We start from the raw sequence: 15,059 nt of genomic DNA, 5'->3' as shown, positions 1-15,059 counted from the left end.
CTCTAAGACGACATACAGATGGCTAACAGACACATGAAAAAATGCTTCACATCACTTGGCATCAGGGAAAACCACAATGAGATATGCCATTTCACACTAGTCAGAATGGCTAAAATGAACAACTCAGGAAACAACAGACATTGGTGAGGATGCAGAGAAAGGGGAACCTTCTTACACTGTTGGTGGGAATGCAAACTGGTGCAGCCACTCTGGAAAATAGCATGGAGGTTTTTCAAAAAGTTAAAAATAGAGCTGCATTACCACCTTGGAATTGCACTACTAGGTTATTTATCCAAAGGATTCAAACATAGTAATTTGAAGGGGGCACATGCATACCAGTGTTTATAGCAGCAAGGTTCACAATAGCCAAAACGTAGAAAGAGCCCAGATGTCTATCGACAGGTGAATGCATAAGAAGATGTAATATATATAGTGGAATACCACTCAGCCATCAAAAGGAATGAAATCTTGCTGTTTGCAACAGCGTGGATGGAAGTAGAGGGTATTATGCTAAGCGAAATCAGAGAAAGACAAATACTGTATGATTTCATTCATATGCAGAATTTAAGAAACAAAACAGATGAACATAGAGGAAGGGGGAAAAATAAGATAAAAACAGAGAGGGAAGCAAACCATAAGACACTCTTAACTCTAGGAAATAAACTGAGGGTTGCCAGAAGGGACTTGAGTGATGGAAATTAAGGAGGGCACTTGATGGAATGAGCACTGGGTATTATTCAACTGATGAATCTCTAAATTCTACCCCTGAAACTAATAATACACTAGATGTGAATTAAATTGAACTTAAATGTAAAGAAAAATTTTTTAAAAGGAGCACAACCTGTCAGTGGGAAGAGTACACATGGGGAGATAGAGAGAAGTGGCTTTGTAATATTGAAGTAAAATATAAATGGAGATGCACTCTTACACAGTTTGATGTAATCCAAACCCTAATCAAGATCTAGGATTTTTCTCCCACCCAGAATACTTCCTCATGATCCTTCCTAATCAGTTCTCACCATCCATGGCAACCACTGTTTTGATTTTTGTCCGCACAGATTAATTTTGCCTGCATCATATAGTTTTATCACAAATAATGTATGAAAGGGCTCTCACTGAAAAGAGTATGGTATGGAAGAAAGTAACGTTCAGAGATTGCACACCAACCTGCTGTGTGCCATGGATGAAAAACTTACTCTGGGCCTTGTATACAGGATTCAACTGGGTGATCCTCATGTTTCCCTAAAAATCTTAAACTCCACTTATATTTCTAATCTCAAAGACATCACCATTCACTCAGTACTCTGAGCCAGAAAATTTGAGCTCATTTATTCCACTTTATCCTCTCACATCGTTAATAGCTGTCATGTCAGTTCTCCCATGTAATTTTTTTAGACGTGTCACTTCCTTTGTCCCTGCGTTCATTTTTTGACTTGTCATGATCATCAGATTACTCTTACTACCACTCTTGCCCGTGGTCCTCTCTAGACTACTCTTGTCACTGCCCCTGAGGTAATGCTTGCTAAAATGAAACATACTCTGTTCCCTTCTCTGTTTAAAATCATTACGTGGTTCTCCACCTTTTAAGGTGCTTTTCTGTCACTCACAGAATTGAGTTCAAATTCTCAACTTTGGCAGTGAAGACCTCTACTGGAGGTGTGCCTGCAGGGTACTTCTGATGCCCTCAGCCCCACTGTGTTCTCTGCAAGACATTCACTCTGCACCTGATCCACCTTCCTAGCTAGTTCCCCTTACCTGTGCAGTCTGCCTTGTTTAGGGGACACTATGCATGCCTGTCTCCCTGATTCTCTTGAGTGAGGTTAGAGACCATGTTTTATCCATCTGTCTCCAGCATCTGGCCTGTGTCTTTGCTAAAAAACACTTAACCCCAAAGTAATTAATTGGGAGATTGCTAAGGATGATGGTATACTGGGTTAGGGTCTTACTCAGACTAAGTGGTTTAGGTTTAAAAAAAAAAAACCACACAACTTTTTTAATCACAGAAAAGCAATTAAAAATTAAAAAATCATATAGAAGTTTTCATGTGTCTCTGGTCACTTTACTAAGTCGAATTCTGAGTCCTTTCTAGTACTTGTAGTAGTAACTGGTTAAAGGTGAGAAAGTTTGTTTTTACTTGGAGAAAAGGTCTATTAATAAGAGGTGACTCCCGCTGGTATAAAAGCGGTAATCCTGTGCTCTTTTATTTCTGTCTCAAACCTGACTTAATGTGTGCTTATCCATTTCCTAGAATGGAAGGTTACTGTTTCTATGAATGAAGATAATTTCTTTCTAAAGGTCTTCATGGTCATTAGCAAGCAGATAAAACTGAAGATGACTGGTAAATATTTACCCAAATGCCTGGGAACACCAGTATTTATAACCCTCGTTTGTTTACCGTGGCTCACTATGTCCTGATTTTTTCCCCCTGTGTTTGGTTCTGCCTGGTAGTTTGAATCAGGCTTGCTGCCCCCCATTGATCATTACTCGGTCTGTAATTTTATCTTCTCCAAAACCTAGGTAGGAACCTTGATGCTGTCCATGACATCACGGTGGCGTACCCTCACAATATTCCTCAGACAGAGAGGCACCTCCTCCTCGGAGACTTCCCCAAGGAGATCCACTTCCACGTGCGCAGGTACCCAGTAGATGCCCTCCCCACATCCGCAGAGGACCTCCAGCTCTGGTGCCACAGACGGTGGGAGGAAAAGGAAGAGAGGCTGCGCTCCTTCTATCAAGGGGAGAAGAATTTTCACTTTACCGGACAGACTGTAATTCCACCTTGCAAGACTGAACTCAGGGTCCTGGTGGTCAAATTGCTCTCCATAATTTACTGGACCCTATTCAGCCCTGCAATGTGCCTCCTCATATATCTCTACAGTCTTGTTCGGTGGTATTTTATCATCACCATTGTTCTCTTTGTGCTGCAAGAAAGAATATTTGGTGGACTGGAGATCATTGAACTTGCATGTTACCGGTTTTTTCACAAACAGCCGCATTTAAATGCGAAGAAAAATGAGTGAGATCATGAGGTTCACAGTGTGATAGCCAAGGGGATATTTTGGAAATGTGTTGAGCCTTTGTAAACGGAGACGCATTTTTGCATGACTATGTCAAATATTTCTACTACCATCATTATTTGTTAAAGATATTTTGCACTTAGTTTTGTGGGAAAATCTTGCTACACATACGATTTCTTTTTAAATCTCTGAATGTAATTTCAATAGGTAGCAGGGAGCAATTGCTATAAAATAACTAGGGCCAGAGTATCACTAAGCAACCACTGGGCTGTTAACGGACAGGGTACCACAAGATTTTCCTAAAGGCCCAATCCCATTTCCTCACAAACTCCCCAGACAAGAAGCAGGTCTGGGGTTCGGGGCCGGCTCAAATCAAGTGCCAGCACCTGACTGTGGAAGTGAGGGCCTTTCCTCCCGGCCCCTCCCCCCAGCACTGTCCACAGGCTTTTCTACGCCAATCAAACCATTGCATCCTTCCCTAAGGCCAGAAAACAGAAATCTCTTGTCCTTCAGCCATGCACCCAGCACCCATTTTGATAGGAAGTTCTTCATTACTCATTAAACCCAGGCAGTTAGTCTTGCACTCCCCCAGACATCAGAAGACCACCTGTGCCCTTTCATCCCATGGATATAGTAAGACCTGGACATTTCTCAGGGAGCAACCACAGGCTCTCCACTTAGAAACCTTAGTTTGAATTTTTACAGATTGGAATTAAGACAGTTTAGTTCTTCACTTGTACTTACTCTTGCATGCCCAGCGCTTGTTGGCAGGTGTAGCTTTTTCTGCGTTAAAAACGGTCTATATCAAGTCACTTACCTTTCTAAAGGAATGTGTAGAAGGTTCTGTTACTGCAGTCAAACTCTTAAAGTTGTGTCTTTTGAAATACTTCTTTAAAACCTGGCCCAAAAAGGAAGGTTATTGTATTTTCTGTACGTGCATGGGTATCTAACATCTGCCATTAAAACAACAGCAACAGCGCTTGCAGACAGGGCAGTAATGGCTTAGCCTAAATTATTCAACCCTTGCAGCCTTGACAGATTTTACTCTAAAAACTAAAATAACAGGAAAAATGAACCCCTTTTTAATGATAACGAGGGCTCGCTGTCTTTTTAGTCCTTCCTGTTTCAGTACTAAAATTTAAATCCACTTTTGACCAATCAGTTGTTTGCCTAAATATTCCTGACATTTGGAGTCCATGGAAAATCCGGCAAACCAACAGCACCCATGTCCTTCTGAGGCAGAAAAATCGTGGTCATTGTTTCCACCCTGCTGGAGCTGTGCACCACTGTTTTTATCATACAGTGGAGACGCTGGTCAGAGCCACAGAAAATAGGCAATTAAAGGTCTTTAGCTGTTAGCAAACTTGTCCACTTTACTCCTGCCTTGAACCAGCCTCAGAAGCTATTGCTTTATGTACCCTTTTGGCACAAATGCCTTCTCCTTAATTACAACCCATTTTTGCTCAACAATGACTTTTACCCAACATTTGAAACCTGCACTGCCATGAAAGGTAAGCACATTATGAGCTGAACTTACAGAGGAGAAAGAACAGGTCGCGCGCAGAACCCTATTGATACATCCCTGGCTCGGAGGAAGAGAACTAGCTAGTGCCGCACCTAGGCGCGCCAGCCTTTATTAAACCACTCCCCGCTCCCCCGGCTGTTTTCACTCCTGCTAAGAGCTACTAATTAGTTGTTATGCACGCCTGCTCCAGCCCCAGCTCTTTAATCCCATGGTTCTTAAGGTGTTTTTCTTCTTTAACCTTTTTTTCCCCCTCGAATAAAAGAGGTTTCTAATTTAGATTTCTGTCAGACCTCCTATAATTTTGGTTATATTTGGAAACACGGAATTTTATAATCAGCCCTGCATTTGTCCTGGGCAAAGGGGAAATGCCGTGTCCTTTGTCCCACACATGTCTATGCTGTAGTGTGTCCAGCGCCCTTCCTCCAGCTCCTTGGATGCTTGTTCATGTGTGACCTCCGTAGAAGAGCGTGAAGCCAGTACAGGAGGAAAGCTCTTTTCTTTCCTTTTTTAAAAAAATGTTCTCTTTTGATCATAAAAGACATGTTCATGATAAAATGCAAACTTTGTTTTACCTACCCAAAATTCATATGTACCAAAACTCTACAGGGGAATACAGACATCGTACCTGCTTTCAGAATCAGAAATGATAACTTCAAAACTAAAAAAGTTGCTTCTTTTTGTTTGGTTTTCTGGTTTTGTGTTTTGGGGTCTTTGTGTTCTTGCAGTAAGGCTTCTTTCAAAAGTTGTAATTATTTATGTTCCTACATATCTGCCTTCTTTTAAAATTTTTTTAAAGAACTACTCAGCGGATGATTTGGAACTTAGAGCTTTGTAAAAATTGGTAACAAAATGTCAAGTAGAAATTAATTTAACTTTAATGTTGTGATCGGCCTCAGAAATGACCCCTTCCACACCTTCCCACCTCCTCTCTCTGGACTCAGAGTAACCCTTGTTCTGCCGCGTCTAGACGCACACTTCCCACTGACTGCTCTTTCAGTCCTCTGAAGACTGGCTCAGTGGACTGTGAAATGTTTACAGTACCGTCTGTCCAACTGTTCAGTCTTTACCATTCAGAAATGTTTCAAACAAAGCAAGTGGTTTATATGGGACATGAACCATTCTACTTAAGATAGGAAACTACAAGTTAGGGGGCCGATGAGGCTGCAAGTTCTTTCACCAGACAGCTCTGACAAGCAGGCCAGAATCACTGTACAAATCAGTAGGAGAACATGGTAAAAGATTGGAAGAAAAAGAATGTTAAACAGAGCACGTAATTTCAAACTCCTATTAAAGCTCTTCCTTGTTTGTTACACTATGAACACGCAGATTAGGGAGAAATACCAGCTTCCACTCACATCACTTTGAAATGAATTACTTCCTCAGCACCATCTCGGGAGCTGGACCTTGGTGGCCAAGACCAAATCCTGCAGAAAGGGTAACGCTCCAATTGCACCTGGCCTGCAGGCTCTGGGCCCGACCAGGATGCCCGTGTGCACTTTTATAATAGAAACTCTAATGGAGGGAGCCTGTTGGTATTAAATTGTTTACATTTCTTTATATAAATAATGTGCTTTCAGTGCCTTAGTTATGGGTCCCTTTCTTTTTCTGGTTCCAAGAATTCTGCAATGTGTTCCTTAGGTCAAAGTCTCTTTTAGCTACTCACTGGGAGGAAAATGGCTTGTAAACACTGGTCACTGTGGTAAACACTACTTTGTGGGGACATCTGGAGAGGAGAGCTTGTTGCTGAGGTAGCCTTTGCCTTAGTGCTGTTATTTATGCGATAGGAAACAAAAATGGTCTTATCATGCGATGAGCTTCAGACTGGAGATGGCCCCAAAATGGTCTTGTACTTAAGTTTTTATTTCAGAAGAGAATCTTGGTTTTAGTAATTTATTTTTTAAAAGATTATGTATGAAACACCAAGTTTTAAAAATAACTCACAGAATGGCCTTAGTTTTCAATGTCCACTAGTATGTTTGTGAGTTGTGTTATCTGTAATTTACATCCCAGAATAAAGTGGAATGAATTGGATACAGTTTGTCCATGTGTCATGTTTCTGTCTTTGCTGGAATGACTGAGTGTTGCTGTGTTTTCCCATGTTGTTATGGTCTTATGGTATGTAGCATTAAGGAAGAGCTCATCAGTTAGGACTCTCACAGATGTTTAAAAAAAATGCTCACAAAAAGGGAATATGCTGCTTCCATAATTGAAAAAGTCTAGGGGCCACAGTTGAATTCAGACCTCATGAATGTCATCAGAACCTGGTTTTCTTCCATTTCTGTCAGCTTAGCTCTGAAGGCAGTTTGGTCATTTCACACTTGGTAGGGTTGTAATGGCAAATACTAGCACCACCTGCTATAAGAGGTAAAATGGGATTATACGCATCCCCCATCACAGTCAGAGTTCTACTCTATGTAGCTGTGAAAACAAATTCTCTAGAAGAGCCTGACAAATACATGAAAATGTGCTTAGCAAATACAGATGCATGGAAATCATGGAACTGAGGGGTAGCAGAATATGCCATCCCAAAACACGACAAGTTGAGCACATGCCATCCAAAATAGACCACTTTGGTATGTTGATGGTTTTGAGTTGTAGGCACACTTGAAAGGCAGCAATTGGAGGAAAAGGCTTTCTATGAACACCCTTACCTGCCTGAAGACCAGGTCTCCGAAAAGACTCAATGGCCATAAACCCCTTCTCTGGGAGTTTCATCAACCAGTGAGGATAGACTCCTGTCACAGGAGAGAAAAAAATCAACACCACACCCAGATAAACATCACAAAACATCCTACTTCCCATCTATTCTTCTAGTTTATCTTTCCTAAAAGCCATTTACTCCCCACTAAGAGGCCTCTGTTCCCCCTCCCCCTTCCCAGAATTCTAATCCTGAATTCTAAGGCACCTCTGGGAGTTACTCATTTTTCCTTGGCTATCTCTATGTATACCTGAGAGATACATGTTGATAAATTTCTGATTGTCTTTCTTTTGTTAATGTATCTTTTATTACCGGGGTCTCAGCCAAGAATCCAGAAAGGTAGAGGGAAAATCTCTCTCCCTGCAGAGGAGAATTTTTTTGTATGTGTCATGCCCCCCGCCCCCGCCCCTGCCCACCACCACTGTCTTCAGGTTCTGCAAGCGCTTTGCTTGAAGGATTCACTCTGAGGGGAACCCACAATGTCATCCTCTGAAAAGGGCACTGGCCACAAGAGCTGGCTTCAAAGACTGGGCCAACAGACTGGTGGGATTTCTATACTCTGTTTATGCAAAGGGGACAGAGGAGAGCGTAGTCTTTCTAGAGATTCACTTGTCTTTCACATTGCTCACATCACTGATAAATTGTATAAAGGTTTAAAGTGACTCCATGTGAAGTGTGGCTTTCTGATGAGGCATTTCAAATGCCAGCTAGTAAGCCCTGGAATGTATATAGAAGATATATCTACACATGTGCGATGCACTCTTCATGCCAAAACATTTTTAAAATAAATTTCTAGGGGATTCCTGGTGGCTCAGCAGTTTGGCGCCTGTCTTTGGCCCAGGGCGTGATCCTGGAGTCCCGGGATCGAGTCCCGTGTCGGGCTCCCAGCGTGGAGACTGCTTCTCCCTCTGCCTGTGTCTCTGCCTCTCTCTCTCTGTGTGTCTATCATAAATAAATAGATAGATAAATACATACATACATACATGCTAGCAGCTCCTAGCTGTGTGACTTGCTTCACAGGATCCATATGAGGACTTGATGCCTGCAGTGGCTTCATCCTACACCCTCTCAGGTGCAACCCCAGTGGGAAAGAGCCAAGGGGACTGCTTCCCCAGTGGCTCAACAAAAATCCTAAACTGAGTTTCAGTGCTCATTCCTGAACAACTTACTTGCACAGAAATACTATATGGGCTGTATCCCTGGTTGTTTGCCACCTCTTGGAGCAGGGATGGAGTTTCTTCCTGGTCCCAGGACAGTGTCGAGGAGGGACAGATTTTAAGAGGACTGTTACTGAGAATAGGCTGGAATGATGTTGGATGGCTGGACGTCCACCTCAACTGCAAAAACTCCCACACCTCCCAGTGCAGTTGGAGCAGGTCAGCATAGCTTCCAGACAGGGTTCCTAGCCCTGCACCATGGAAGGCTTCTCCATCAACTCCTGGGGGTATTTGGGAACCCAGGTGATCTCCATAGTTGTGCATAGACCATCTCATCAACAGCTGCTCCATCTGAATTCTCCAATCACTGCTTCCATACAGAGTACCCAGGCTCAAGCAAGATAGAGTTGACAACGTCTTTCTTTCCATAGGGATGTGTTCAGGTATCAACACTGCAGCTCTGGAGTCTGTCTCCCAGCACCATACAGGCAGGCTCTTGCAGTGTCACTCACGTGTGCCTCCAGGTGTGCCCTTCCTTCCCGGTGCATCAGATCAGGCAATTCTGTGGACCAGCTATCAGCTGTCCCTACTCCAAGCTCTGCACACCAACCTCAGAACATCCAACCCAGTTTGATAGTAGACCCTGCTTCTCACAGCCCCCAGTGGCCTCCAGCTGACTGCCAAACAACCTCTCCCAATTCCTCCCAACCCAGCCAACCGGTCCCTAGGACTGTCCCCAGGCGCGAGCCTTTCCCCGTGAATGTACCTGGTTGCCAAACGTCGTGGGCCCATTGCCCCCCTTCCCACCTTTGCACAGAGCCCTCACATGTGTGAAGCACTTCTGTCATCAGCCCACGACCAGTCAAATCCCACTTTTTCTCTGAAGTTTTTCCTAATCAATCTAGCTTGAAATATCCTCTTGCCATGGAGCCATTTCTCTGCAATTCTCACTTGACTACATTACATACTATCTTATGTTAGAGTTATTTTTCAGTCTTATCACCTCAGCCAGAGTATAAGCTTCTGGAAAGCCAAGATAAGGATGCCTCACGTTTCTCTTATACCACACAGCATTTAGCCCAGCACCTTATCCATTCTTCTTGCACAATAAATTCTTACTGGTGATTCCTTGGAAGTCATTCAAGAAGGATCCTGTAAATTTACAAATTTAAAATAAAAAAAAATTTTTTTAACAACAAAAAATTTTAAATGTAAGCCCATCCACCTCTGGGAAATGATTATTTTTATTGTTTCTTTACAAGAATCAAATTGTTTTGAGTGATATGATTTACCAAAATATATTGGCATGTTAACTCTTAAGAGTAGACACTTGTAACATCCTCAAGAAGATGTCCAATGAATTATCTTCCTCTAACTACCCATATGGAGGAAACTTTCCCAATATCTAACATAATGACTATGCATTTACCCTTGTCCTATAATTCCACTTTAAGAAATCTATCCCAAAGATACTGGCCCAAATGGACCATGCATGCACAAAACTCTTCATGGTAGCTCCATTGGTAAGAATAAAATACTGGAAGTAACCTAGATGCCCATAGTAGGGGACGACTGAGTTCAGTGCAGCAGCGTGATAAACATCTATAGACACTGATAGGGAACTTTTCTCTAGAATATTCTGTTAAGTGAGAAAAGAAAGGTGGAGAGCAATGTGTATAGTCATGCCGCCTTTTATGGAAGAAGGTGAGGCCACACAGATACACATGCACTCATGTTAAAAACTAGTTACTTTGGGGCACCTGCATGGCTCAGTCAGGCATCTGCCTTTGGCTCAGGTCATGATCCCAAGGCCATGGAATTGAGTCCTGAGTCAGGCTCCCTGCTCAGCAGGAAGCCTGCCTCTTTCTCCTCCTGAACATGCCCCTCACCGCTCATGCTTTCTCTCACTATCTCTCTCTCTTTCTCTCAAATAAATAAAATCTTTAAAAAAAATAAGAGCTAGTTACTTAATAAATTTAAAACATAAATCATAGAAGTAAAATGGCAATGTACAGAAGGAGGGAGGGAACATGATGGGTGAGACTTAAGTAGACACTAGACTTCTTTTACAAAATCTTCTTTTGTACTATAGGTTGACTTGGCAATCAAGTTCATGTTTTACATAATTATAAAATTAAACTAAAACATAAGAAAGCAAGTTCTAAAAATCAAAAGGAAAATGAAGCAAGTGAACTTAACAGATCAAGTTTGTGGATTAATTTTGCAGAGAGGAATTACTTTGGGTAATTATAGGGTATATTATACATCCTAAGGACAAAAAGTATTACCAAAAAAAATCTCAAATTGTTTCTGTCATCACATTGTTAGTAATCATATCTATTTTCTGAAATTATTGCATTTTTAAAAAGATTTTATTTACTTATTCATGAGAGACACAGAGAGAGAGAGAGGCAGAGACACAGGCAGAGGAAGAAGCAGGCTCCACGCAGGGAGCCCGACGTGGGACTCGATCCCGGGACTCCAGGATCATGCCCTGGGCCAAAGGCAGGCACCAAACCATTGAGCCACCCAGGGATTCCCCTGAAATTATTGCATTTATTTTAAGATAAATCATATGGGTAATTATGATGTAGCTAGGACCCAAGATTTTCACTGTAAAAGACAAAAATACATAAATATAAAAATTTTACAGTTAACGAAAATTCCCACAATTCTAAATTTGAACTGAAAATAATCAGAATGAATTGATGAATAGATAAGCAGAGCCCTAAGTGGATGGTTACGTATCTCATGGTAGGTGTACAAGTGTACATCATTCTGGTCTTTCTAAATTGTATCCATTTGAATAATAGAAAGAAATTGCTGCTACTTAACCAAACTCAAGAGATCCATACATGTTTCAGCTCTGACTGGAAGAAAGCAGCAGGTATCTAAAGAAGAAATGAGGGGCTCCTGGTGGCTCAGTGGTTGAGCATCTATCTGCCTCTGGCTCAGGTCATGATCCTGGGTTCCTGGGCTCCAGTCCCACATCGGACTCCCCACAGAGAGCCTGCTTCTCCCTCTGCCTATGTCTCTGCCTCTCTCTCTGCAACTCTCATGAATAAACAAATGTTAAAAATCTGAAAAAGAAGAGGAAGAGGAGGAAGAGGAGGAGGAGAAGAGAAGGAGGAAGAGGAGGAGGAGGGAGAAGGAGAAGAAGAAAAAGGAGAAGAACAACAATAAGAACAGGGTGTGGTGTGCAGGGGCCCCATCTCATACCAGCTTCTTCACAGCAGCCGGGCTCTGAGCAAACCTCTTACTCTAAAAGCTAAGGACCTGTCCCAGGGCAAGTTGCTGCCCCTCAGCCCGTCCTGGGACCTTCCAGCCAAAATGCCAGGTAGACACAAGATGAGCATGCATTCATATGCCCAGCTCTTCTCCCTAAAGATGTCCACCTGCAAAGTCTCCCTGAAAGTCTCCTTGCAGCGACCTCCCGGGCGCCCCTGCTCATTGGGAGCACACAGGCACAGTCAGTGCTCCCTCTGACCTGGTCCCCAGGCATAGACTCTGTCTGTTTCCGTCGGAGGCCGGGGCTCTCTAACCAGGTTACCTGGATCACCTGCAGAGCTTTAATACCTGTCCCAGCACCGCCTCCCCACCCCCCGCCCCCGCCCCCGCCACCCCTCTGAGATTCTGATTTAATTGGTCAGATGTGCAGCCTGGGTGTTAGGAACTGTCAAAGTTCCCCAGGTGCCTCAGAGGAATGCATCCCTCTTCAAACTCAGACCAAGGGCATCCACTCTCTAAGCCTCATTCAAAAAATAAGCATTTGGTCTTAGATGTTCTAGAAATCTGGGGTGATTTATGAGGTGATTTAATTCAGTAAATATTTATTAACTACTTACTGGATGTGGGACCCTGGCTTAGGACTGGGGAGGGAGCCAAGATAAATAAGCTTTATTCTTTGCCCTTCCTGACCACATACATGTTTGCTTTCCTTCTTCCCCAAAAACCACTGTTTATGAAGCACCACCTTCCAGGTGTGAAGCCAACCAGACAGAAATGAAGAGGGTAAATAAGGCATCCTGTCCAAGGCATAGCCCTGTACCTGGTGCCAAAGTTTGGGTGCAGACAGGACTGGGGACTCCCTGCACACAGCTGGGTAACAGAAGGCACCAGGCCTGTGTCCACTCTGTCCACCTCACAGCGCTAGGCAGGGGACTCACGCAGCAGGTCCTAGTTCAATTTCCAGAAACTGTGGTAAAATGACAGCCATGGCTCACAATGGGAACTCTGGCCATGGGTTGGCTAGAGAAAGAGTCCGTCTTCTCTTAATCTCTTCAGTCTGGGAAATAGCCATTAGTGACTGGCCCTTGCCAGGGAATCCAGCAGCAGACTGGGTTCCCCTGGCTGGCCCCCATGGGTACGGGGAGTGGGCCAAGGAAAGGGCCGGCCTGCTCAGAGGGTGTGAATGCGCAGTGACAGATGCGTGGTCGGGACTGCAGCCAGATGCCAGCACACATGGGGCTTTGAGGAAGAATGAGGTCATTCTGAGAAGAAGAGTGGGCCAACATAGAGCCCGACTCTTCCTTGCCTGCCTCCCACTGTGAGGATGACTTCATTTGTTCTGAGGATACACGAGACTGGAGGGCCAGCTGCCTTGAAAAGCCAGCCCGTGATTCTGCTCAGGACAGTCACTGGGGTGGAAAGTCAGCTCTGGGTCCCTCTCAGGAGGTTGTAATAGGCAGAGCCAGGTGTGACTTCGGAGGCGTACACCCTGGGCAGTGGCACAGAATCCTGGGCTCAGAAGGGTCCCACACTTAGTCTAATGCTCTGTCACCATCTGGAAGCTCTTAATTGTTTTCTGAACTAGGGGCCTCACATTTTTCTTTTGCACTGGGCCCCATGAATTATGTGTCCAGTCCTTGCTGGAGGCCATGAGCAGACCCAGGAATGTCTGATTGAGAATCATGGCCCTCAGCCCTGGCGGCACATAGAACTCACCAGATGCTTTTTAAAGACTACAGGCAGCCAGTCCTCCCCAGAGTGGGCATGGCACAGTTCCCTTGCACAGCCAGGCGACGCTGAGGGCAGATTGGGAGGCATGCTGTCCCAGGCTCGTGGCCCACAGGAAGGCCCGGCTGAGACATGAGGGCCTCTGCAGCCCTGCAGCATCCCCACGCTGCTCCCAAAGCCTCACTCCTTCGTCTCCTCGACACCACACATACCTGAACGCAGAGCCTGGATCTCATTAATCTTTGCACCGACACACAGCTGGTGCTCAAAAAACTCCCCCCCAAATCCTTTGAACTAAAAGCCCACATGTGATCTACACTGTTATCACTGCCTCCTGAACTTTGGGGCTAAACCACTTCAGACCCCCCGGAGCAAGCTGCTCCTGTCTGCCAGAGTAGATAAAGGAGGATTCAGGCTTTTGGGTGGATTTCTCTGTTCTCCCCAGGATCCAGCCACAATTTAAGAATTCCATTTGTATCATGGCCTCTTCAAAGATGACCTCCTTAGCAGATATTTTAATTGTCCTACTATTTTTCATAAATTTATAAAGTTTTCATTTATTTTCAAAATCTCCATCATTTTCACAATGTGTGAGGCACACTGCCATTTGCTTGTGTGCGTTTGGTAAGTTCTGTATTTATCTCTGTGGAAGTCAGAGAGAAGGAGCCTGCGTCCATGGCACTATGGTGAGGCAGGGGACCAGAGAGCCCTTGACATTCCACCAGGGCTTAGAGCATTTGAAGGTGGTAGAGGGTAGAGGGTAGGTCTGTTGTTGTTGTTGTTGTTATATCCCATTTGGCTGGAATATTCTAGAAAGGGCTTCCCCCCTTTCTAGCCCTTTCTAGAATATTCTAGAACACCATTTTGGTCCTGAGACCTCTTTGCAGTCTTAAAAATTATTGATAAGCCCAAAGTACTTTGTGGGCTCTATCTATCTTCATTTACTGTGACATATACTTAAGATGTTGTTAATTAAAATAAGAAACCTATATAATGCATTTCTTATGACAGATAACTCTATTTTCCAAAAAAGAAATTAGTGAGAAGCATGTTGTTGTTTTATTGTTTGAATCTCTTTCCTGTCTGGCTTAACAGAAGACTGCATTTCCCTATCTGCTTCTGCAGTCAGTCTGTTGAGTATCACCTGTCAGGTAGTCTCTGGGAAACCCCGCTGTACACTTGCATGTGTGAGCAAGAACAGGAGCAAAGAAGGTGAGAAATGTCTAAGCGCTGTTCCAAGATGGTAACCGATCAGAGGGTGGGGCATCAGGGAGTAACACTGCTTCGGCCTAATGGATTCTCTGACATGACTGACAGGGGTTCTCAGACAGAAGCACCACCGTCCAGAATGTCTGTTTGCTCTGGCATGTGATTTGGCAGCCAGGGAAGAGTGGGGAGACCCAGGCCCGTGGTCCCAGGTGCCCCCCAACTCAACAGCTTCACTCTTAGCAAATGCTTTCCCCACTCCGAGCCTTAGCTTCCTCATCTGTGAATGTGGCATTGCACTTCATCAATGGATCTCAACCCAGGCTGCACGGTAGAACCACTGGGCAGCAGCAAGAACGTCGGAAAGCCAGGCCCCACTCCAGAACATTCCTTTACAGTAGCATCCCAATTAGTAAATGTGGAAGAAATGACAGGAAGAGCAAATTACCAACTGGGAAACACCACAGTGCTTGTTGCAGGCAAGGATCATTGATGGATAG

The 15,059-nt window shown here is 44.0% G+C and overlaps 1 protein-coding gene across 6 annotated transcripts in view; it reads left to right on the top strand.

Annotated features, from left to right (window-relative positions):
* Positions 1 to 6,573, top strand: part of LCLAT1 (lysocardiolipin acyltransferase 1) — a 192,713-nt gene extending 186,140 nt beyond the window's left edge. For 4 of the 6 annotated variants that reach the window (XM_072770666.1, XM_072770663.1, XM_072770662.1 and 1 more), the window contains 2 exons: positions 2,249 to 2,338; positions 2,518 to 6,573. In XM_072770666.1, the coding sequence (XP_072626767.1) occupies positions 2,249 to 2,338; positions 2,518 to 3,020 (593 nt within the window). In that variant the 3' untranslated portion in view covers positions 3,021 to 6,573. The remainder of the gene's footprint in view (positions 1 to 2,248; positions 2,339 to 2,517) is intronic. The other 2 variants (XM_072770667.1, XM_072770665.1) reach the window with 1 other exon arrangement.
* Positions 6,574 to 15,059: the final 8,486 nt, after the last annotated feature.

The sequence above is a fragment of the Canis lupus genome, chromosome 12 (assembly GCF_048164855.1).
Source record: "Canis lupus baileyi chromosome 12, mCanLup2.hap1, whole genome shotgun sequence".
Taxonomy (NCBI): Eukaryota; Metazoa; Chordata; class Mammalia; order Carnivora; family Canidae; genus Canis; species Canis lupus.
The sequence above is the reverse complement of the archived record's forward strand: the minus strand, read 5'-3'. Positions and strand labels throughout refer to the sequence as shown.